This window comes from Pristis pectinata, chromosome 14, assembly GCF_009764475.1.
Source record: "Pristis pectinata isolate sPriPec2 chromosome 14, sPriPec2.1.pri, whole genome shotgun sequence".
NCBI classification, from domain to species: domain Eukaryota; kingdom Metazoa; phylum Chordata; class Chondrichthyes; order Rhinopristiformes; family Pristidae; genus Pristis; species Pristis pectinata.
The window spans coordinates 29345347-29371602 of NC_067418.1; the positions used below are offsets into that span (position 1 = coordinate 29345347).

The 26256-nt window shown below is 38.7% G+C and overlaps 1 protein-coding gene across 1 annotated transcript in view; it reads right to left on the reverse strand.

Annotated features, from left to right (window-relative positions):
- Positions 1–1402: 1402 nt before the first annotated feature.
- The window catches only part of copb1 (COPI coat complex subunit beta 1), a 48416-nt gene continuing 23562 nt past the window's right edge, over positions 1403–26256 (reverse strand). Inside the window, 22 exon segments of the mRNA XM_052029682.1 lie at positions 1403–1610; positions 1767–1830; positions 1833–1920; positions 6687–6776; positions 6882–7027; positions 8045–8096; positions 8248–8357; positions 8507–8651; positions 10482–10661; positions 11486–11580; positions 11583–11712; positions 13861–13981; positions 14754–14911; positions 18382–18478; positions 24676–24700; positions 24703–24744; positions 24747–24773; positions 24776–24818; positions 25649–25707; positions 25710–25785; positions 25885–25968; positions 25970–25993. Of these exon segments, the coding sequence (XP_051885642.1) occupies positions 1550–1610; positions 1767–1830; positions 1833–1920; positions 6687–6776; positions 6882–7027; positions 8045–8096; positions 8248–8357; positions 8507–8651; positions 10482–10661; positions 11486–11580; positions 11583–11712; positions 13861–13981; positions 14754–14911; positions 18382–18478; positions 24676–24700; positions 24703–24744; positions 24747–24773; positions 24776–24818; positions 25649–25707; positions 25710–25785; positions 25885–25968; positions 25970–25993 (1917 nt within the window). The 3' untranslated portion in view covers positions 1403–1549.

Consider the following 26256-nt stretch of genomic DNA (forward strand, 5'->3'; position numbering starts at 1 on the left):
ACATAATTTCAGACAAAGTGAAAAGATCAACTGCTTAGTTTATTATATGTCTTTTCATAAATTGCCTTGAGACTTTAATTTAAACAGTATGCTGTTTGTCCAGCTATAATCATGTCTAGCTGTACTCTGAAAAACTGGATAGCTAATTCCTAATTTTTTTTAAATATACTTCTTTCAAAGATGAAAAGACTTGTGCAAGTTATCCCAAAGGCTTCTTTAAAGATAAGACATCTGCAAACAGAGGACCTGCAAAACCTTAAGCCATTTCTTGCAGATGCTTCCAACCAAACACATCACTTCTCAATTCACGAAGAGTTAGGTTTAATTATTAGATAAATAACATCTCTAATTAGGCTATTAAAACATTAATTTTATCTTGCTATCACATTGCCACATACTTCGAGAAACTTCAAATTTCAGCCAAAAATCTCAGTGGAATTAGAAAAGCTGCTGAGGACGGCACCTGCAAGGATTTAAGTAATGATTATCAAAATATCCACAACCTAGTTCTATATTTTCCACATGTAAAATGTGTGATTTGTCTTAATAACCAATTGTTGCTTTTATGGTTGTGTGCGAAGAAGAGGACTCAAGGGCAAGCATACGAATTTAAATGTGCACATTTTGGAGGGGCACAATAAAGGACCTTATACAAATCTGTGCTTCCAGATTATTTGGGGATTTGGAGTGGGTTGGGGCATGTCTCAGCTGCTCCCCCATTCCTGTGCACATGCCTGAAAGGATAGGACAGATACTGAAGAATAAAGGAGAATGCCGTTGACTGATAATTGGTGTCACCAACAAATGAGTCAACACAATATACAAGGTGTAAATTATCATTTTATGGTGCAGTTGTGGAGGAGCTAATACTGATTGATTCTAGGATTACTTTTGAGTGAGATAAATACACAACACATGTTCCACAAATCAGGTAAAAGCTCTGCCCTTTTTTTAAATTACATGTTGCATCATTCATACAACATGTAAAAAAAATGGTTAACCCCTCATATTCTAGATTGCTAAAACTTTCAAAGTAACCTCAATTCCACCTTTTCATCCTTAATATACTATGTAGATGGCACTGTTGTCAGAATATAGTTAAGATTCAAGTAATATTCATTGTAATGATTTGGGGAAAGGAAAAAAAAACAGCATTTTCCAATTGGATTTACATCTATTCAGAGGCAGGTTTTCACAAGTAATATGGACATGAACAGTTTTCTATCTTTTGGTAACCATATTCTCACAACAAATACTAATGGAAAATACCTCAAAATTCCCAACACCAGATGAACAATGAACACTTCCAGAATTTATTTTATATAATGATAAACTTTAGTGTAAAACAAGGGATGTCTGCAGCAAGACAAAGACAAAATGAAAGGATTCTAAGGTCTTTGAATTGTATAATAGAAGCTTCATTTATGGAAAGGTCACAAATCATAAGCTCTCTTCAGCATACTCAGCATCTATGATTTGTATTAGATAAACTTGGATATTGGTGGATTAACTAACATTAATTGAAGCCAAAAAGGTGTTTAAAAATCCGCTATGCTTTCACTTTCTTCTGGGACAGGTTGATCTTATCACCCAAACTGAGAGCCATTCCTGCAAGATAAAATGAACACAGTAAATGGAAGTAGTTTACCAGATATAGAGGGATCATAGTTTTGTTTTAAACCTAAATGCTTATCCTTCTATATTTAGAAGAACATGACCAAATTTCACTCTAGAATCATAAACAATAGTTCATTTTACAATTTACCTGACTCTTTGCTCGAATGCGTACGTGACCAGTCACAGGAGCATCGGATCCAAGGTGAACTGGTCTTCTATGCTAACATTTGCAAGTGCATCTTCTCCAAATATGGATCGCGCATAGAGGTTGGCAGCCATAAAACCACAGTAACCAGAAAGTGCCTGAAATTGAAAAAAAAATTTATAGTATTAGACAATTTGCTGTCTCTCAAAAAATACAAATGCAAGAGAAGTCCATGATCAGAAGTTTGACCAAGTTTGAAGTGAAGTTATGATGTCATATTTGAGCTAAACATCCAGGAAAATGAGTGAATAAATTGGTTACAAGTAACTGTAATTTATTAAAAATACAGAATGAAGTTTGAGATTGTATACCCAAGTGAATTGTAAATAATGCCTTTTGAAGTTTAAAAACTTAAGGAATACTTAAAAAACTATTCCATACCAGTACTTCCTTCATCAAATGAGGATTCCTCTGCACCAATCTGACAGGGTCCTTGACCTTTAGTCCTGTGGTCTGCATATCTGCTCTTCCTCAGCCCCTCCCTACCAGAATGATATTAGATTCTCCTCAGCCTCAGCTTCCACTCCTATCAGCCTCCATATTCACACTTCTGGCCTCCAATAAGATGTCACTATGAACACATCTTCAGTCCTCTCCAGATATCATGCAACGACAGAGTTCCTCTGCAACCCCCAACTCATTCCACAAACCTGACTCCTTTGTGGTGCAAGAAACAAGAGGCAATGTCCATTCCCACTGTTTATAGCTCCAAAATTACTTTACAGATGGAAGAGCAATTAAGTATTCTTCTTTCTAATTAGTGGGATGTATTCAATGTTCACAATGTGGTCTCTCGCACAGAGTCACAACTTTACTGAAGATAGAAAAACAGCATCTGTTACCCAGATGAATGGGCTAACTTAGAATTTTAGAGAAAAGGTGAGTTGGATGCCTCTAGCCAAGCTGTTCCAGGACAGTTATAAACACCAGCAGAAAGCCAGCAAAGTAGAAAATTGCCCCAGTTACGTCCTGTTCACAGGATAATTACCATCCAGTCTACTCACAATCATCAGCAATATAAAGGTGACGTCGATACTGCTATCAAATTCACTTACTCACCAATGCCCTGTTGCGTTTTGCCAAAACCATGCAATCCAGACCTCATGACAGCTTTGGTTGAAACATTCCAGAGGTGAGGTTAGAGTGACTGCCCAAGTGTGGGATCAAGGCAGCCTGATAAAGCTCAAGTCAAGGGGCAGAATAAAACTTGAGTGGCTGGAATTATACCATGCACAAGCCCCAGCATTTCACTGCAGGGGATGCTTCTCAACCAAACACCTTCAGGTACTGTATTAATGACCTTTCTTCCATCATAAGGTGAGAAGTGGGGATGTTCATTGATGTTGCACAATGTTTAATACATTTGCAACTCCTCAGCAAAGGAATTAGCCCATGCCTGAACGTTGTCAGGTAATATTTTTGACACAAAAGTGCAGAGTATAAATAACCACACAGTTTTTACATTCAATGGCATTACAATCACAGAGTACCCTGCCATCTACATCCTGGGAGTCGCAATTGACCAGAAACTATTGGACCAGCCGTATAAATACCATGGCTACAACAACAGATCAGAAGTCGGGTACCTGCAGTGAGTAACTCAACTCCTGACACCTCAAGGCCTTTCCACCATTTACAATACAGAGCCAAGAGCATAATGGAATACTCCACCTGGATGAGTGCAGGTCCAACAACTCTCAAGAAACTCAACACCACCAAAACAAAGCAACCTACTTGAATTCATTCCCTCAGCACCAGTACACAGTATATCATCTACAAAATGCATTGCAGTTATGTGCCAGCAACATCTCCCATTTTCACAACCTTACCATCAAGTAGGTCAAGGTCGGCAGGTGTATGGGAGCACCACACTACCTGCAAGCTTCCCTCCAAGTCACACACCATCCTGGCTCAGAAATATATCACTGGGTCCAAATCTTCTAACTCCCAATCAAACAGCCATCCAAACAACAAGGAGGACTGTAGCTTTGCAAGATGACTCATAACGTCAATAGAGATGGGCAATAAATTTCGCCTTGACAACAAACACCCAGATCCATAAAAATGAACAATCACAGATTATTTTACTTCTGAGTACTGGATGCCTTTTGTTTTTGTCTTATTAATTTGAATGATGTATATCGCACCAATGTAAGAGTCTAATGGGAGTAGCATGCAATGCTTCCTGCTGCATTTAAAATTGCTACATCTCTGATTCTCCTTTGAGCTCAGGGACTTGAACTTTCAATTTAATTACAGAGCCAAGTTATCCTGGACGGAATAGTTCCACTCTACTCAGACCTTTTTAAATGCCGTTACCATATTTATTTCTAACATTTAAAACTGCAGAAAAAGGTGTGGAGCAGGTCAGGCTTGTGTTTTGTATTCACATGTTGTATTTTGTTTGTTCTGCACCAATATCAACCTGCTGCCACCCACAGTTACCGAACCGTATAAGACAGGAGGAGGACAGTTGCTGCAAATGACTCACAAGCACTTTCACAGCCCATACTTAACTTTAAACCTCTAAGCATACTCTTCATTCCTTTAGCTCTATTTCAAACACATCTCCTTCTGTAAAAGGTAATCAAGTGCTACTCATCAAAATATACACAACACCCAGCTTTTAAATTTAAATTGTGTAAAGAGCATTTCAAGCCAAGAACTGATCTTTCCACAATGATATGGACTTAACACTGCCAATCACAGATATTCACCTCACAAATCTCATAACAGCACTCTCTCACCAGATTCAGGAGAACTGGATAACTGCACTCTAACCAGTCAATCCCCACACCCCCTCCCCAGCCGTGATGCCAGCCCAATTATATGTTGCCATACAGCAACCAGCCATTTCCATTTCCTGTTTACTTAAGTTTGTTCACATTTTAGCATATATAATCATGGCTTTAATTGCCAAAATGACAAGTCACGGAATTCATCTCGCACAACATAAAAATGGTAAGTTGGATTTATTGTCTCAAGAAAAAAATGCAGTGACATTACTGATATCAGAATGACATTCTGTTACACTAAAGCCAAAGCTGGAGACCCATCAAACTAACAATCTGTTCAAGAACAAGATCTGATGGTTGTTTTTAAACTCTGAAGCAAGCATGCAAATCTTTAAACAATTCCACTGGGTGGCAGTGCAATACAATGTTCAGATGAAATATACACAGACATCAAGTCTTTTTATAATGCAGTATTCTTGGATTCCACTTCATAAGTCGAGTTTCAAAGACCACCCACCTTTTTTTTTACAATTGGCCCATCATCCAACCACCCTCAAAAAAGGGAAAATAAATAAATGCCATTTTATTTATAGTGGAGATCTGCCATCTAATTTTTAAGTTCAGATCCCAAGTGAGGTTCTCTGGAATTCTACAGGTAAAGAGTCCTCTCACATTTTCCCTGGGGTACAAAAGGGAAAGAAATTACATGGTGTATTATCCATGTGCTAGAAGGATACTTTTCTATTCTCCTCACAACTCTCTAGTCTCAATCCTTGACCTATTTATCAACTTCCTAACTGCCCATTCACCCTCCTCCAGCCTTCAGGGTGAAATTATTTCCAAACTCTCACGTTTTTTGGACCAGCATGAAGTGAATCTTGCATTTCACTTTGTACATGAGCAATCATGACCAAATGAGACCAATTAGCAACGAATCAGCCTGGATTTGACTGCTAATTCTGGTGGTCCCAAAAGGAATCATTGATAATCACTCACTCAATTGACATTCACTGCACATGCACTGGATTGCATGTGCAGAGAAGTCCATGTGGTCCTGATCCAGGTGGAGCGTGACAGTGCCAAGATTCCCCTATATATACACACTGCAGACTGGACTACAAGAGATTACTAAATGAAGAATGCACTATACAGGCAGGCAGTTCCTCCCTAAAAGCAGAGCATTTCTGGAAGATTCCACAATGAAGCATTGCACTAACAACATAGGCCACAACCCTTAAGATGGTATCAATTAATATTATATGTTTGGATTGGTCTTGTGCATCTGGATTGGATAAATAGAAGTGATACGATTTTGGATGGCAAATGCAGGGAGCAAACCCAACAGCAAGATCTGGCCTATTACAACAAATAGAACAAACAACATGGTTTGTCCAGGGGAAGCTTCTTGATACCAGAATCCAAATTCCTCCTGAATAACTGTCTTCCAACAACAAAAACTTGAAGTGAACCCAAACTTAATGAACATAAATACCATTTTTGATTTAAAACATTAGATATGTAAATTTCAGCAGAATTCAGTTTCACTGTAATCAAGATTCCTGTCCTTAAGAAACAACATGCTCAGTTATCACCGTTTAACCCTTTAAGTGCTTCTATGTACACATTACACTTCAGCTTTAGACACTTTTCGTGCCTCAGATGACTAACCCGAATGCAGTATTCAAGAGCCAGGATGTTGAGAAAGCTATTAAGTCCAATTAAAAATGGAACCACATCTACTGCTCTGCACATGCAGTTCAATATTTATTAGACACAAGAGATTGCTCTCTGCCTTTCTTCACAACCAAGATCGTCCAGTGCTCTCACTGCTCCTTCAGTCCCTTGAGCTGTAATTTTGCCAATGTGTTGTCTACATTTTAGCAAATCTCACTTGAAAATCCCAATGCCTAATTTACGAAGCATAAGCATTAAAGTCGTAAAATACTAATCAGAAATTTGCTCAAATTAATGGAATCGTGGCTCATAGATCAACTGGAATGAACTGGGTAAATTGGGCATGGACAGATATCAATACTGCATGGCAAAAATGACAAGTAAGAGCTCAGACTTTACAAAACAAAAATAAAAATCACATATTGTTGCAACTCTAACATGCAAGTAGTACGCACCTTCTCTGGAGTCAAACACTTCATGTTGGTAGATTTAAGAATGTGCTGCAAGTATTCATTTAGATCAGTAATGTTCGTATTAACAGTAACCTTGAAACAAAAAACACAGATTAGGGATCACCCAATCAGTTATCCATGAAAACGTCAATTTAACCTATGCAAGTTAAATATTACTTTGGTAAATGTTTTCTTTACCTTGTTCTCCCATTCAAATTCTGCCCACATCTGACGAAACTCTGCATCAGTGCACAATGCAGGCTGAATATAGTCCATGATGTCAATGTGTATGTCACTCAGTACCACACAATTTCGGTCACTTGCTGCCCCAGATATATCATAAACTAGAAGCACAGATTAGAAACAGAATTCAGTCAAGTAGCTCAATTTTTGAAAAGGAATAAATCCTTTCCTATCAATATCATAGAGTAAGAAAACAGGCCGATTTATCTGTACCTTCCATCAAGCACCCATTTCACATTAATCCCGTTTTGTTCTCCTTACACTATCAACTCTCTACAGATTCAAACCTCACTTACAAACTTGGAGCAATTCACTGTAACTAATTAACATACTACCCCATTCTTCTTGGCATGTGGGAGGAAACCTGTGCAGTCACAAGGAAAATGTGGAAACTCCATACAGACAGCAGTGGAGATCAGGACTAAACCCAGGTCAATGGAGTCATGAGGCAGGTTACTCTTTGAGACTGCACCACTGTGCCACCATTACTTAACTTTTAAAACTAATATCTGTGTTCAAATTTCTACTTCCCTCTGGAAGTTATGAAACATAATTCCCCAGACATTGTTGGATTAGGATGGCAAAGCTGTTAGTGTTCACTATCATTAATTTATGCAACTAAATGAAATTTCAGGATTCCCACACATGAACAAAGGAAATTCCCATTCTTGGGAGCTGGGTGAAGGAATGTCCTACAATTATCAAAAAGAAGAAAGATACATAAAAATTCATGAGATATAACGTGCAGGAACAGGTTCCCCCTCAATTTGAATGAGGGCAGTGGCGACATGAGTCTCAACTTAGGATCTATTCATTTCAGAAATGTTAATTTTCACTTGAGTTTTTCTTGGTATTTATTTTTCTGAACATCAAATACTTGAGTGTTTCTGACTCTGTGATAAGGCAAGTTAAGTTTTAAGATGTAGGAATAATAGCTTAATTTTATTTTACCCATGATCAGGCAGAACACAGACCACGTCTTACAGCATTAAAAGGTCTTTTTTAATGTGCCGAGCCTTGCCATGAAGAATCCTCCTAGTGGTCTGTGCTAGTTCCTGATGAAAGGATCACCAAAAGGTTCTCAAAATTAATGTCAATAGTGAATTGACATTGCACACCACCAACTGCAAAAAGCTGTCTCCTTCGATCAAGCTTCGAATCTCTCAATTTCTTTCAAAGTATTAAAACAATTGTTAAAAGGAATCCAACAAATCATCTGTGACAGGAACCAACAAATGCACTGCATTTCCCAATATTTTTCTTCAGAAGAAAAACACACTAATTGTTTATGAGTAAGAAAATTCCTTCTCACCTATATTGCAAAAATAATGCCATTTTCTGTTGAAGCTACTTTCACATTTGCCTTGATATTAGCAAAATCATGAGGAGCAAGAGTCAGGGGTGAAGGTTTCTCTACCAGTTTAAGATCACCTAGTGAAACAAAACAAGCAGAATCTGTATCACTGCCAATTCATTTTATTTCTTGAGCTGTTGTTCATGCAGCAGAGTATCTAAAAAAGTTAGATTAAAAACGTTTTCCACAAAGCAAAACAAGACCCTGTTTAACTGTTAAAACCTACCCAATGTAGCTAATTCCAGAGTGCAGTTCTGAAGTGTGTCACTGGTTTGATTGACCACAAGTACGTCAAGTACAATATCATACTGATTAACATGTACGTAAGCTTCTGCATACACTGGATCTGAGAAACCAGTCAACTGTGTAACCTATAAAATAAAAATATAACTTATTAACCCAGTATTCCTTTAGGGTTGGAAACCCTCAGTGAGCTTTCAAAAAAATTAATTGCTCAGTTAAATCTGGTTGGATGGTTAAATTTGGTTGTGTGCAGTATCAGAACGAAAGGGTCACATGCAGTACTTAAGCAATTCAACTTTAAGACTGTTGTTGGTTAGTCCAAATATGGGCCCTTTCCTTACACAACAAAATTTCACAATTTATTGATATGTCTGCACATTGTTTGTGGATGGAAAGGAAAACCTAAATTTAATTTTAAAAAATACCAAAAACAACAAATCCAACACCACTTGCTATCACCTGTGTATAAATATCACACAAACCTCAGGCAATTGGTATTGGTATATTATTGAAAGGATGAGGAACAAAATTGCAAGATACAGCACTCCATCAGTAACTTGTAAAAAAAATGCATTACACTGCATCACCTACTGCATAAGTTAGTACACTGTCACAAAACCTCATTACAAGTTCCTCAACAAAAGTCTGTCACGGACTACATTTGCAAACTACTACAGAGGCATACTTGTGACTGGCTGATTGCAACTATATAGCTAGTTTAGCTGTTTCACCTCGTTTTCTTTCACTCCACCAAATACAATCATTCCCTCCATTTCCATTGTTCATATCATGCATCTCACATAGGTCAGGTTCTGCTTCAGCATCACAACTCAAGTGAACCTGGCTCCTTTATTTGGTCCAGGATTCAATACCTAGTTAAACTAATTCATGAAATCCAACTTCCAAATCCACTCTATTGCAGTAAATACAAAATAAACTTGCCAGAGGAAGTCAACTTATTTCATACCAAGTTTATTAATAATGATGATATATTTTAATTATTGTCAGTTATACCATCTGGTACTGAAGATTAAATATAAATTACATTCCTTCATGTTTAAAATTGAAAATGTGATTTTTATACTTCTTTTAACCCCCTCCTAACACAGCCTAAAGTTTTATTCTTTCTGGAACTTGCATGACATTGTATTCAACCACCAAAATTTAATGTTTCCTTCTCAGTCCTTGTATTGTTAATTTAAAAATAATTTGGAACTTGAGGGTTCAGGCATTATAATTGTTGCCTGCTCACTCACATCCTAGATGCTCACATTTTTCTTGTTACTCCATCAGCAATTTGTATTTTCAGTAATTTGTCATGCATAACTTTTTTCAAAGAAGAATGTGTGAGTACAAGCTTAGCTAAAAGAGGTTGTGGATGACCTACCACTGCAAATTTAAGTCTATTAAATCCAAACTATTTTAGATAAATATTCTATTCCTTAACAACTTTCAGCCCTCATATCCTGACAAACCTGACGGAAAACTGTCCACCTTTTGGTAAACTTCACACCATTACTTCACATTTATTCCTTCCACCATCTGAACATTGTACCTGGAAGGTGAATCATTCAAGAAGTGCACTGCAGTTAATTGTCCAAGCAATTTCAACAACAATCAAACCTGCAACTTCAACCTCCAAAACAACATAGCTTCAGGGTGCACAGGAGCACCATCAGCTGCACATTTCCTTCCAAAGGGCACACCATCCCACTTGTGAAATATCTTGCTGTTCCTTCATTGTTGCTGGGTTTAAATCCAACAACTCCCTTCCTAACAATATCGTGGGAGTACCTTCACCAGAAGAACTGCAGCAGTTTAAGGTGGTGCCACACCAGAGTCTCGGTTTTGCCAGTGGTATATATAAAAAAATATATAAATGGGGCCAGGCATAGGGTGCAGTAAGGATAACAGACAGCTTCTAGTTAAAAATGAAAGATCATACATTTTCATTGTACCTTACTGAGCTTGGAGGCCAATGGATCAGAAGCTTCTTTTCGTTGTGTGTTACCCATAGCAGCCAATAAGCTGAGTTGAAACTGGTCTTCCTTCGAGGTCATTTCATTCTTGGCCATCAGCTGCATGAAGGAAATGGGATCATCTGCCTGCACAATTACATTTCTCTTTTCAGACTGTTTAATTGGAGAAAAGGAAAAAAGGAAGAAAATCATCAGGATACATTCAAACATACTTCAACAGTAGTGAAGTTATCCAAAGCATCAAGTAGCAACACACTGTATACTCACAATAAACCCTCCTGATGAACTGGATTCAGACTGAAAATTAGAATTCTAATAACTATAAATATGGACACATTCACAATAACTTCTATTTTTTTTATGACCTTTTGTTGGACTGAAGCATCTCAAAGCACTTGACCAGAGAGTTTCTGAACAAATATTTCCATTTTCAAATCATAATTTTTACTATGGACCAGCATGTTTCAATTTAGATCAATATTTTTTTCAGAACTCTGCAGGGAAAGCACTGTAATTTGAGTTTTAGCTTTCTATGTTTGGAGTTTTAAAAATTAGAATCACTTTATCGGCAGGTACATTTGCCTTACAAGCTATCCCCACATTACAGAGGGGTTGTGTTCCTAGAAATTGGAACATTTCACGACTTTCTGTAACGTGAAGCCACGTCATCTGCAAATGGGTCAATAAGTGTGAGTTGAAATAAATCTTGCCTTCATTTATTTACCTTTTTCATAAATTCTGTAAAAGCAAATTTTATTCTGCATCTCAAATTTTTGGGTAGTGATTCGTGAATTCTGCAAGAGTGAATTTCCATTACCAAATCAGCATAACTTGGGGGTTGCTGATGATAACAAAATTCTTGGACAACGGTGATCTGAATCATTAGCATCGTACTTTCTTTAATTGCAAATGTACTCATAATTGATTAAGCAGCAGAACATCCTTAACAGTTATGAATCCTTGACTTTCATGAAAAACTTTACCTTCTGGGAAAGTTTCTCTTCTTCCAGTTTGGCTGACAGCATTTGAGAGAGGGATTTTCTGCATTCTTTGTTGAAAATATCACTCATCAGTGGGAACACTCTGAAAGAACTTTGAGGCAGAGTGAGATACGGTCCACATCATCATCAGTGATTGGTTTCTTTGGGAGCGATGATTTACCAAGGTGTAAAATGGTAGCCATAATTAGCATGGCCTCTGCAATAAAACTCTAAAAATCAAAAGAGTCATTACTTAAGAACCAAGAAATAGAAGTAGGAGCAGGCCAAATGGCTGTCATTCAATATCAAGGCATTTTTTTTTTACATCAACTGCAACTTCTTTCTTTATTTCCATGTTTCTCCATGCTAGTGCTGCCCACTTATTTGGAAATTACACCCTGAATACACTCCACCAAGCATCCACAACCCTTAGTGGTTTGAGAATTTCAGTGAAGAAATCCTTCACTCTTTATTTCCAAGTGGCCAACCACGAGTTCTCAACTCCTCATCCTATGGAAACATCCTCCCAGAATTGATTGTCAAGCCCTCTGAAGAATTTGATGTCTCAATGAAATCACCTTCCCCCCCTTTTAAACTTGATAAATTATCAGCTTATTCTTCCCAATGTCTCCTCACTGCAGCTTTCTCTTGCTAGGCATCCATCAGGTAAATCTCTGACGCACCCACCAAAGCCAAACTTTGTACTCCAGGTCCAGTGTCACCATACCCCCATATAAATGGAGCAAGATTTTCTGGGACTGGAACCTGAAACACCATTCGATATCCACAGATAGCTAAAAGCACCAAGTAGAGCCAAAGTCACAAGGACAAACACCTTTGCAGTCATGCTGAAGACACATGCTATAGAACCAGCCTATTCTGCAGAACCATATTACTTGAGTGCCATCGACACCTAGGTTATTCAACGTTGTGGAAAATAAGCCATGTAAATTCTATTCATAATAAAGCTGTACAAACCCAATGTAACTAATTGCAGTCCCATCAGTCTAATTTTAATGATCAGAAAAATGATTTGAGCAGTCATTGACATCACTGTTAAACACCATTAAGTACCAGCTTGGCAACTACCTACTTACGAATGTTCAGTTTGGGTCTTATCACAGCCACTGAGCTTCAGGCCATATTACAGCCTTGTTCCACAATTCTACCAGTGAAATGAGAGTGAATGCCCTTGACATCAAGGCAGCTTTTGACCACCCAATTCTTGATATTCATTGGCATTACTAACAATACCATGCGTCACCAATAACCAAAAGCTTATTTGGACTAGATATCGAAAACCAGGGTAACAACACAAGGTCGGAGACTGTGGATTCTCCAGTGAACGAATTACAACACAACTCCAAGTCTTTTCACAATCTATAAGGCACAAGTCAGTCGAGTGATCAGAAGCTCTCCACTTCCCTGGATACATTGAGCTCCAGTACTTCAGGTACCTGACATCATCCAAGACAAAGTAAATTGATTAACTGACAACATACTGAACATTCTTTCCCTGCACTGCAGCTGCAAAATACATTGCTGTTAAAAAGGCTTATTCCAACAGTACCAAACTCACAGCCTCCAGCGTCAAGGAAGGCAAAGACGGTAGATGCATGGGAACATCACTCGTGCAGGTTCCTTTCCATGTTACACACTATGCTGAAAACATTTCAATTCCTTCATTCTGGAGTTCCAACTTAACTCTGGGATTGCTTTCACCATCAGGATTCTAACTGTTGTAAGAGACTGCTCACCACCAACTTTTCAAAGGCAATTTGCAATGGTCATTTGCATTGACAGCAATGCCCACATCTGCAAAAGACAAAAACTAAATGAATAAATACCACAATCTCTTCATCCACCTCTAATTCCTTGGTGAATAGGCCATTAGGCCTATTTTGTTGACTTTTAATTCCACAAGTATCCTTGAAATGTACTACTATACTGCCAATTCCCAAGGCCAAGTTGGTAATAGAAACAGTGAACAATAGCCTCAGGAACAGTGGCTCAAATCATTCTTCTGTTCCACCAGATTTGAATTTCCAGCCACACCAATTCTTTTTCCATCATGTCATAACACGGCTGCTTGGTTCATCCACCTTACTTTGCCTCAGACTACCTGCTCCACCCTTTCTTTCAGAATTTGAACAAATGCATACTTCAAATATGAATCCTTGCAGATGTCTAATATTTACCAAAAAACCTGACAATTAACACACATTTTGCAAATAACTTTTAATACAGATAAATATCCTTTCAACATCACATTTTTTTTAAAAACATTTCAGATTAAAATACTTCTAGATTATAGAGACACTGGAAATTAGGTGTCCTATTTCTTGTGATTTTTCAAAGGAATCCTGATTAAAACTTACATTTTGCTTCTTTTTATCCTGCACAAGTGCCATGTAACGCAACGCTATCTTGGTCAATGTAGTCGCAAGGGCACCAGCCACAAAGAAATCCCCATCTAGCAGGAATCCACGCAGAGGTGGTCTGAAATACAAAATATTGAAAATTAATTATCCCAAAAAAATGAAGAGTGTGGATGCAATTGTTTATTATGGCATATATCAATACCCAATTAAATATTATTGAATAAAACAATTATTTCATAACTAAATTCTCAAAGATTTACTGCTCCTCCACACAGCAAAGATAGCATGCAAACAGGTCAAAACTTAAACTAAAATTCACATTTCGACTAAAATATGAAGATGCATCCGTTGAATAAACATGTGTGCAATACAAGCCATTCATTTGGAAAAACAGAAAACAACCTTGTTTTATCAAAAGTTCCTCAATGCTTAAGATTATACTTTTTCCCCAAATTGTCATCACAAAGGTCTTCGTGAAAAAAAGATATGTTTGAAACCCTAGGATACAATCAGTAAGTGATTCCTGATAGGCAAATTATGTTAACACAGTCAAGTCCTTACAACTGTTTTCAAGGACTCCTCCACCACGGAATTTAAATTTGCCGTGCTCAATAAACAAATTTGAAAATAGATATTCTACACTGATTTTTAAATTAGATTGGAAGGAAGAGGTGATCTTTGAATCCAAATGCAAAACTTCCACAAATGTGAGACAAGCATTGCAGGATGCACATGTTTATATTTCTAGATTTTGTGCCCCAATGTTCACATTACTATTTTGGTGGATGGGAGGCTATTAATGTCAGATTCAATTTCAGAAATGGGTATTTATCTCTATCCTTTTAACATGATGGCATTTATACACATATTAGAAAATATTCTAGCATTACCTATCTTCATCCTTTTTGGAAGGCCTTGCACTGAGGGCGCTCTGAGTTGCATAGGTTCCCATCTCTGTCACAAGTTTTTGTGTTGGAACCACTTGAATGTCATCATCCAGCTTCAGCTCACCAGTTTCCTTCTTTATCTCAGAATCAACAATTGGAATCTGAAGGTGGAGTCAGGAAAATACAAAATAAATTGGTTTATGATACGTGTCCATGTGCACTTGCACAACATTTCAGTCAAGCATTCCTGCATAATTGTTGTTTGCGAAAGGGAGGAAATCACATTTTCAGTTTAACTGAAAAGGATACCTTCATATTTTTCAGGTGATTTTGTTCAATATTGTCTTCTCCTGTGCAATCATACTTACAGAAAATTAGTCACTTTTCCTCAAGAAATTGCAGTCCATACCACAGAAGAATAAGATTTCTAGCTGAGTTAACAATTACTAATACAAATAATTTTCTGCAACTTCAAATGCTTCCATTGATTTTTGTGTTTCCATTTCTGATATCAGATATTACTTCATTCAGAGATTGGGCTAGGTTGAGCAAGTCAATTCTTTATACCAATCAGAATTCCCCGAGGATTCTACATTAATGCATGAATTTTTAAGGGATTTGAAAGCTCCGAAATTATCATTAAATGAACAGTCAATATTAGATGCACCCATTTTGGAGGAAGAAATAAAGAAAGCAATTTTTTTTTCCAATGAATTCGGGTAAAACACCTGGTCCTGATGGGTATACAGTCAATTTTTTTTTTAAATCCTTTTCTGATCTTCTTTCTCCCTGGTTAGGGAAAATTTTTTAAAGATGCTCTATCAGTGGGTAAACTACCACAATCCTTTTATGAAGCAACTGTCTCTTTAATTCTTAAAAAGGATAAAGATCCCACTGAATGTGCATCTTATAGACCCATTTCTTTACTAAATGTGGATTCCAAAATATTGGTCTCTGGATTGGAAAAGGTTCTTCCACAAATTATCTCTGATGACCAGACAGGATTCATTCAGAATCGTTATTTGCATTTTAATGTTAGGAGGGTAATGAATATTATATATATCCCCTCATCTAAAATTCCAGAATGTGTTATCTAATTAGATGCTGAAAAGGCGTTTGACAGAGTCGAATGGGAATATTTATTTAATACACTTGAAATTTAATTTTAGCCCCAATTTTATATCTGCAATCAAATTGACTTATCACACACCTATGGCTTCAATACTTAATAATAATCAGAGATGTCCTCTGTTCAGGCTTTTTCAAGGTACCAGACAGGGTTGCCCTCTAAGCCCTTGATTATTTGATATTGCTTTGGTACCTTTGGCAATTGTTTTTCTGGATTCTTCTAACACAGTTGGTATTACTCATGGACAGAGGATTTATAAGGTATTTCTATATGCAGATGACCTGTTTCTTTATATTTCTAACCCGGAGGAATCTATCCCCGCAGTATTGTCACTGCTTGCTCAGTTTAGTGTTTTTTCTGGTTATAGATTAAATAAGAGTGAACTTTTTCCATTAAATATGCAAACCCCAATTTATAGCCAATTACCATTTAGATTAGTAACTGACTAATTTATGTACTTGGGTGTTAAAATTACCAAGAAGCACAAGGACTTGGTTAAAGTTAACTTGTTACCTTTAATTGATCACATTAAACAATTATTTACTAAATGGTCCCCATTATCTCTATCATTGATAGGCCGAATTAATACGGTTAAGATGACTATTTTACCAAAATTTTTATATTTATTTCAAGCGATTCCAACTTTTGTCCCAAAATCTTTTTTTGACACTTTTGATTCCAAAATTCTTTCATGTATTTGGCAGAATAAAAACCCAAGGTTAAGTAAGAAATATTTACAAAAATTAAAAAAGGATGATGGTATGGCTTTGCCTAACTTTAGATTATATTGCTGGGCAATTAATATCAGACATTTAATTTTTTGGACACAAGATTTAGATGTAATTCAATGTCCCAAATGGGTATACCTTGAGTATGAATCAGTGCAAGGATTGTCATTAGTTTCTATTTTAGGAGCCTCACTCCCTTTTGTACTTACTTAATTGAGTAAACAATTGACTAACCCAATAGTTAAACATACAATACCAATATGGTTTCAATTTCATAAATTTTTTGGATTGAACAAATTTAACTTAACAAGTCCCATTCAATCTAATTTTTTCTTTCAACCATCTAGAATTGACTCAGCTTTTTCTTTATGGAAAATGAAGGGAATAACATGCTTCTGAGATTTATTCATTGATAACTGTTTTTTATCTTTCGAACAGTTGTCGAATAAATACAATTTGCCTAGATCACACTTTTTCAATATTTACAGATTAGAATTTTTTTTTTAAAAAGTTACTATACCTTCTTTTCCAACTCCATATAAAATTGAAATTATGGAAAAAAAATTTAGGTTTTAACCCCTATCAGAAGGGCCTGATAGCAATAATTTATGATCTAATTATGAAAATACGTCCAGAGACACATGATAAAATTAAGAATGAATGGGAAAGAGAACTCCAGATACTTTTACCCACAGAGACATGGAAGAAAATTCTTCAATTAGTTAATACACCTTCAATGTGTGCCAGACACTCTTTGATATAGTTTAAGGTGGTTCATAAGGATAAGCTAGCCCGTTTTTTTTTAATCACCATATAAATCCTATATGTGACAGATGCAAGTCGAAGGTGGCTTCCCTGACATGTGTTTTGGTCCTGCCCTCTCTTGGAAAAATACTGGAAAGACATTTTTAACATTTCAACTGTATTGAATATTCATTTACAACCTCACCCTATCACTGCAATTTTTGGGCTACCAAGGATGGAATCTGGCCACTTATCTGCCTCTGCTTGCCATATGATTGCCTTTGTCACAATAATGGCCAAGTGATCCATTTGTTTAAATGGAAGGATCCAATACCTCCTACTACTTTTCAATGGTTTTCTCAAACTATATCATGTTTAAACTTAGAAAAAATTAGGAGTGGCACTGTTGATTCTTCGCTTAAATTTGAGGAGTTTGGAGTCCATTTATTCAATATTTTCATATGATATAGATCCCTTTTCAATGACCTTTGAATTTAGAGGAGCGGAGTTGACGACATAATAATGCTCTTTTTTCCCCAATCAAGAAAAATCAGTCCAGTTTTTTCTTCTTTTGAAATTTTTTTTTAGTTTGTTTCAATTTATTACCTATAATTTTTTTTGATTTGGGTTTTTTTTTAAATTATACAATAGATCTTTTTCTTTCCCTTTTGATTTTTTTGTATTATATTAACTTACTAAGAGACCATGGGGTCTAGAATATATTTTTTATTCTTTATGATTATATATGTCAAGATTGTCCTCCCGATCTCTTTGTACTGCATGTATACTCATTGATGTTATATATATTAATCTGTATTAATTTGAAAATTAATAAAAAGATTGAAAAAGAAAGAGCAAGTCAATTCTTAGCAAAGGCATAATTTGAATTTAGATTCTATTTTTAAAGAAAGGGAAACAAAATCTTGGGTGCTCTGCATTCCTTTCATGAATATCTTGTTTCCCTCCTCGTAACAGGACTGGAGCATGACGTTCTAGAGAAGAGAAAAACATCTAAGTTTTCCCCACATACCTCACCTAATGACCGACGAACTTCAGTCATTACACTCTGAATGTCATCCTTAGAGCTACAATATTCGCCCAAAATCCAAAGAGCTCCCCTGTATATCCTGCAGCAGGAACAAAAATAAAATCCAATGAAAAAATTTCTTTAAAAAAAATGCTGGAAAACTGAAATAAAAAACAAAAACACTGGAAACACTCAGCAGATCAGTCAGCACGTGGAATAAGAACCAGAACATTTAAGGTCTGGTCAGAACCATATATAGAATACACTGAGAACTACAAGATTGTGCTTCTCTTTTTGGCAGGTCAAATCAATTTCATTGGATGGTTACTTTGTTTTGCATGTTCCTTTCCAACAGAAAATCAGAAGACACTTTTAGATTTAAAAAAAATCTTCATTTAGTTGTTGAAGAGAGGACCAAATTGAATTTAGTTACTTCGGTCAAAAAAATTCACTGAAAACAAAACTCACTTGGCACAATAATGGATCATGAAAAAAAAATCAACAGAAGGACCGAAAGAGAGTTCCAAGTCCCTCTTCTTCACTGTCACGATTCAAACAAAGCTTATTTGAACTTGTTTGACTGTCGTTTTCTCCCTTTTTTTTATTCCCAGTTCTTCAAGTCAATGAATTTATTGCTGATTATAATTTTTCCATTAGCTTGCTAAGCAGTGTTTGTGAAGATAAAAGAAAAGCAACATTGTATTGGTATTGGTTTATTATTGTCACTTGTACCGAGGTACAGTGAAAAGCTTGTCTTACAAACCGATCGTACAGGTCAATTCATTACACAATGCAGTTACATTGAGTTAGTACAAAGTGCACTGATGTAATACAGGTAAAAACAGTAACAGTACAGAGTAAAGTGTCACAGCTACAGAGAATGTGCAGTGCAATGAAGGTGCAAGGTCACAACAAGTGACATGAGATCATAGTCCATCTCATTGTATAAGGGAACTGTTCAATAGTCTCATCATAGTGGGGTAGAAGCTGTACTTAAGTCTGGCGGTACATGCATTCAGGCTCGGGTATCTTCTACCCGACAGAAGAGGAGAGAAGAGAGAATGTCACAGGTGGGTGGGGTCTATGATTATGCTGGCTGCTACACCAAGACAACGAGAGGTAAAGACAGAGTCCAAGGAGGGGAGGCTGGTGTCCGTGATGCGCTGGGCTGTGTCCACAACTCTCTGCAGCTTCTTGTGGTCTTGGGCGGAGCAGTTGCTGTACCAAGCCGTGATACATCCAGATAGGATGCTTTCTATGATGCATCGGTAAAAGTTGGTGAGAGTCAAAGAGGACAACAAACCAAATTTCTTTAGCCTCCTGAGGAAGTAGAGGCACTGGAGAGCTTTCTCGACCATGGCATCTACGTGATTTGACCAGGACAGGCTGTTGGTGATGATCACTCCCAGGAACTTGAAGCTCTCAACCTCAGCACCATTGATGTAGATGGGTGCATGTGCTCCGCCCCCTTTCCTGAAGTCAATGACCAGCTCTTTTGTTTTGTTGACATTGAGGAAAGGTTGTTGTCATGACACCATTCCATCAAGCTCTATCTCCTTCCTGTACTCCGCCTCATCGCTGTTTGAGATACAGCCTACAACGGTGGTATCATCTGCAACTCTGGAGTTAGAGCAGAATCTGGCAGCACAGTCATGAGTGTATAGGGAGTAGAGTAGAGGGCTGAGGACGCAGCTTTGTGGGGCACCAGTGTTGAGAATAATCGTGCCGGAGGTATTGCTGCCTATCCTCACTGATTGCGGTCTGTTTGTTCGAAAGTCAAGGATCCAGTTGCAGAGGGAAATGTTGAGTCCCAGGTCTTGGAGTTTGGTGACAAGCTTGCTTGGAATTATTGTAGTCAATAAACAATAGTCTAACATATGTGTCTTTACTGTCCAGATGCTCCAGAGCTGAGTCAAGGGCCAGGGAGATGGCATCCGCTGTAGACCTGTTTCACCGATAAGCGAATTGCAATGGGTCCAGGTTGTCTGGTAGGCTGGAGTTGATGCGTGCCATGACCAACCTCTCAAAACACTTCATGATGGTGGATGTCAGAGCCACTGGTCAGTAGTCATTGAGGCATGTTACCTTGCTTTTCTTTGGTACTGGGACGATAGTGGTCTTTAAAACAGGAGGGAACCTGAGATTGAAGCAGTGGTACCCAACTACAGTATTTATGTGGACTCAAGAGACTGCAGATGCTGTAATCTGAAGCAACAAAACAATCTGCTGGAGGAACTCACTAGACCCACTGAGTTCCTCCAGCAGATTGCCTGTTGCTAGATCCAGAGACCTGCACATTTCACACTCCAGTTGTAACATCCAGATCACAACAAGCCAAAAAAGTGATTAGTTCTTTGAGCCCTGGACGAAGAGCACTAAACTGAAACAAATGCACCTTCTCCCACAAACGATTTCATACAAGAGGGAGTGAGTGCAGCAGCTGGAAGCTCAAGGAACATCTCCATTGTCTCAGGAAATGTGGCTGCAGGGCAGGGATGCAAGTAAAACTGAACTGCTGGGCCTTAAGGCGCCCCCCCTCCCTACCATCCTCCTGACCAAAGTACAGTCTCTGGAAATAAAACTGAAGACCTCAGAGCAAGTCTGCAGTACCAGAGGGACATCAGAGACTGTTGTGTACTCTGCTTCACAGAGACATGGCTCACTCCCAGCACTCCGGACATAGTGCTCCAGGCCCGAGGGGGTTCACCGTCCACCGTATGGGACCGGACGGCGGCATCAGGCGAAGCAGAGGAGGAGGCGGCGTTTGCTTCGTGATTAATTTCAACGTGGTGCACAGACTATGGTGGTTCTGTTACAGTCCTGCTCCCTCTACCTGGAACATCTGGTGGTCAAATGTCTTCTGTTTTATCTGCCAAGGGAGTTCTCCGCTGTCATCCTGGTAGCGATGCACATTCCACCCCTGACAAATGTCAAGCTGCCAGTGGAGGAGCTGAGCACAGTGATCAACAGTCATGAGACAGTGCACTCTGATGCCTTCCCAATCATCATGGGGGTCTTCAACCAGGTCAGCTTTAAGTCATCTCTGACAAACTACCACCAACATGTCACCTGCGGAATCAGAGGAGCCAATGCACTCGATCACTGTTACCCTCATCAAGAATGCCTATTGTGCTATCTTGTGCCCACACTTTTGGCGAGTCGGATCACCTGGCTGTACTTCTACTCCTGACATACAGGCAGAGACTGAAGACTGCAGCACCAGTGGTGAGGACCACGAAGGTACCGTCAAGCGAGGCAGGGGAGCGTTTACAGGACTGCTTTGAATTGGTGGAATGGACCATATTCAGGGATCATCTTCGGATCTGAATGAACATTCCACAGCTGTCATTGACTTGATCAAGGCCTGCGTGGACAAGTGTGTGCTGTCAAAAACATACTGAGTTTTTCCCAAACCAGAACTCCTGGATGAACCAGGGGATTCAGTCTGCTGAGGGCTAGATATGTGGCATTCAAGACCAGCGATCCAGAACCTTACAAGAAGTTCAGGTACGACCTATGAAAGGCCATCATGAGAGCAAAAAAGGCAATTCCATGTGAAGTTAGAGACAACTGGATGCACGACAGCTGTGGCAGGGATACTTGCCTTTACTTCCTACAAGGCATAACTGGCAGTGATGCTTCACTCCCCAATGAGCTCAACACCCTTTATGCACGATTTATAAGAGAGAATAACACTACACCTGTACAAATCCCCACAGCATCCGGTGACCCTGTGATCTCTGTCTCAGAGGCTGACGTCAGAACATCCTTCAAGAGGGTGAACCCTCACAAGGCGTCAGGACCTGACAGTGTACCTGGCTGTGTTCTGAAAACCTGTGCCAACCAACTGGCTGGAGTATCAAGGACATTCTTCAACCTCTCACTGCTGCAGTCAGAGGTTCCCACCTGCTTCAAAAGGGCATCAATCATACCAGTGCCCAAGAAGAACAGGGTGAGCTGCCTCAACAACTATCACCCAGTAGCACTCACATCTACTGTGATGAAGTGCTTTAAGAGGTTGGTTATGGCTAGAATTAACTCCTGTCTGAGCAAGGACTTGGACCCGCTGCAATTTGCCTATTGCCAGCACAGATCTACAGCAGACGCAATCTCACTGGCTCTCCGCTCGGTTTTGGAGCACCTAGACAACAGCAAAACATATGTCATTCTGCTGTTTATTGATTACAGTTGGCATTCAACACCATCATCCCCTCAGTATTAATCAACAAGCTTGAAACCTGGGCCTCTGTAGTTCCCTCTGCAACTGGAACCTCAACTTCCTCATCGGGAGACCACAGTCAGTGTGGATCAGTAGTAACATCTCCTCCCTGCTGACAATCAACACAGGAACACCTCAAGGATACGTGCTTAGCCCATTGCTCTACTCTCTCCACACTCATGATTGTGTGGCTAGGCCATCTATAAATCTGCAGATGACACCACTGTTGTTGGTAAAGTCTCAGATGGGAATAAGGAAACATTCCAGAAGTAGCAGCTTCTTCTCTAGTGAAGCTGTTCCAGTGTAATTACAAGTCATGAAATCCAGGGAGAGCTGACTAAATGGATACACAATTGTCTTCAGGGTAGAAAGCAAAGGGTGATGGTTGAAGGTTGTTTCTCAGACTGGAGGCCTGTGACTAGTGGTGTGCCTCTGGGGTAGGTGCTGGGCCCATTGTTATTTGTCATCTACATCAACGATTTGGAAAAGAATGTACAAGGCATGGTTAGTAAGTTTGCAGATGATACTAAAATAAGTGGTACAGTGGACAATGAAGAAGATTATCAAAAATTACAGGGGGATCTTGATCAGCTGGGTAAGTGGGCCGAGGAATGGCAAGTGGAGTTTAATTTGGATAAATGCAAGGTATTGCATTTTGGAAAGTCAAAACATATTAGACAACAGCAAAACATACGTCAGGCTGCTGTTTATCGATTACAGCTCGACGTTCAACACCATCATCCCCTCAGTACTAATCAACAAGTTTGATAACCTGGGCCTCTGTTTCTCCCCCTGCAACTGGATCCCTCGACTTCCTTATCGGGAGACCACAGTCAGTGCAGATCGGTAGTAACGTCTCCTCCTCACTGACAATCAACACAGGCGCACCTCAAGGATGTGTGCTGAGCCCACTGCTCTACTCTCGCTACACCCATGACTGTGTGGCTAGGCACAGCTCAAATGCCATCTATAAATTTGCCGATAACACCACTGTTGCTGGCAGAATATCAGATGGCGATGAGGCGTACATGAGTGAGATGGATTGGCTGGTTGAGTGATGTCACAACAACAACCTCGCACTCAACGTCAGCAAGATCAAGGAATTGATTATGGACTTCAGGAAGGGGAAGTCGGGAGAACACACACCGGTCTTCATTGAGAGGTCAGCGGTGGAAAGGGTGAGCAGCTTCAAGTTCCTGGGCATCAACATCTCAGAGGATCTAACTTGGGCCCAACACATTGATGCAATCACAAAGAAGGCACACCAGCGTTTCTATTTCATTAGGAGTTTGAGCAGATTTGATATGTCACCAAAGACACTCGCAAATTTCTGCAGATGTACAGTGAAGAGCATTATGACCTGGTTGCATCACCGCCTGGTATGGAGGCTCCAATGTGCAGGTTTGAAAGAGGCTGTAGAGGGTCGTAGACTCAGCCAACTCTATCACGGGCACCATCCCCAGCCATCGAAGACATCTTCAAGAGGCAGTGCCTCAAAATAAAGCGGCATCCATCATTAAGGATCCTCACCACCAAGACATGCCGTCTTCACGTTACTATCATTGGGGAGGTGGTACAGGAGCTTGAAGACCCACTCAATGTCTCAGGAACAGCTTCTTCCCCTCTGCCATCAGATTATAAACGGTCCATGAACCTATGAACACTACCTCGTTATTCCTCTTTTGCACTATTTATTTTTGTAACCTATAGTAATTTTTATGTCTTTTTGTCTTGCACTATACTGCTGCTGCAAAACAACATACGTCAGTGATAATAAACCAGATTCTGATACTTTGAACAAAGCATCCAAATGGCAATTGAACAGGATCCATCAATAACAAACATTTTTGTTTTGAAAAGCTATTCAAATAATTAGTTCAGGGCTGGTTACAATAGAGGTACACTTTACAATGCAACCCAAAAATTACACCTTCTTTCAGCCATAGTTTAAATAGCTTGCAAAAGCAATATGCACTGTATAAATACAACTTAAATTTTACAACAATGAAAATCAAGCACACAAGAATGACATATTTTATTCTGCAGATAGCTTCTACGCCAAGAAAAACTATCCTTACTTGACAGATCTGATGGCATGGAACACTCCAACATTTTCTCAATGATAACTGGACGAAGGCTTTCAAACTCTGAATGGCTTCTCGGACAAATTCAAGAAATCAGCAGCAGCTGCCTCGTTGTTATCACTAAGGAATTCCATCAACTATGATAAAATCAAGTAGGTAATGTACAATTATCAAAACAGCAAATTAACTTCCTGTTACATCATTTAATATAGCTTGAAACATGTTAGTTGCAAATGTTTTAAAACAAAGAGCATCATTTTTGTCAGATATTTGTATAATCAGTAGAATATTGACAAAAATTCCCTTCCTCTTTGTCATTTGCACCTGAAAAGCAGAACCCAATGGTTCAGTGACATTCAAGAACTACAATCAAAACAAAATTACTCTGCACCCATCAATATAGTTTGAAACACTTTTGTTTGAAGCAGATGTATTGAAACTGAAGATGCCATTTTCTCAGATGTGTCTATAATCATTGTAACAAATGTATGGCACGTGCTTGCGCAGAACCTACAACATTCCTCATCTTAAAAAGGATAGTAAAATTGCTGTTTGTTGTAAAACAACTTAAAGACACGAATGTCTCCAGATTAGTAGATGTACTGTGTGGAGTGCATTTGAGTCATCGTCCTAAAGGGATTGAGAATGATCCCTGAATGGTGTGAGAGAGCAGATCTCAGTACGGTGATACAGGAGCAATTCTTCGACTTGAGAAGACAAAAGCAATTATCAGCTACATTTCCTGTCCTTGACATACATCCAACTGATGATATGGCATACTGGACATGAATGAGAACAAACTTAGGCTTGCCAGTTAGGCCTGAAAGCAATGTCCTTGCTTCTGACCATTCCACAGCCTAGTCTAACTGCCAACGTAACTACATCTAAACACTTTTGCCGAGACTAACACAAGGTACTAAAGGGTATCATCAGAACAACTTTTTTAGGATAACTTATGCTTACATACCACTGGGATAACATTTCCAGCCATGTCAGGAAAACGGACACTGCACGAATGTAATGTCTGACCAGAAGCTGCCGATATTTGTCGGTGTCTTCATGTTCTGACACATTATTTGTTTTGATGACTTCTTTCTTTAGAACCTATGACAAGCTGCAGAGAACAAACGTGCACTGAATTTGTCAAAAACAAATAGTGACATTAGAGGTTGACATTAAGTGAAATTTCTCAAAAGCTCATACCTCTTCAACATTACGAGAAGAAACTAGATCCAGTGCCAGCTGCAGCGTTTTCTTGCGTACCTCTAAATCCGTTGAGGTCAGAACCTCGCAGGACATCCATCACCAAATCCTGATAAGGGTGTTTTTATTTAAAAATTGCTCAATTAACATGGCGAAAGAAATTGCTTTATTCTCAACGTTAAAATTTCCATAAGAAAAGCAAAAAAAAAATGCAAAGGCAAGAAAGAAAAACAGGTGTTTGCATAATGCATTTCACAACATCAGGATATCCTTGAGGTGCTTTAAACCAATCAAGCACTTGGGGCCGATATGGTGCCATTATTGTGATGTAGAAAACATGGGAAACAATTTCATGACAACACACTGGTTTGG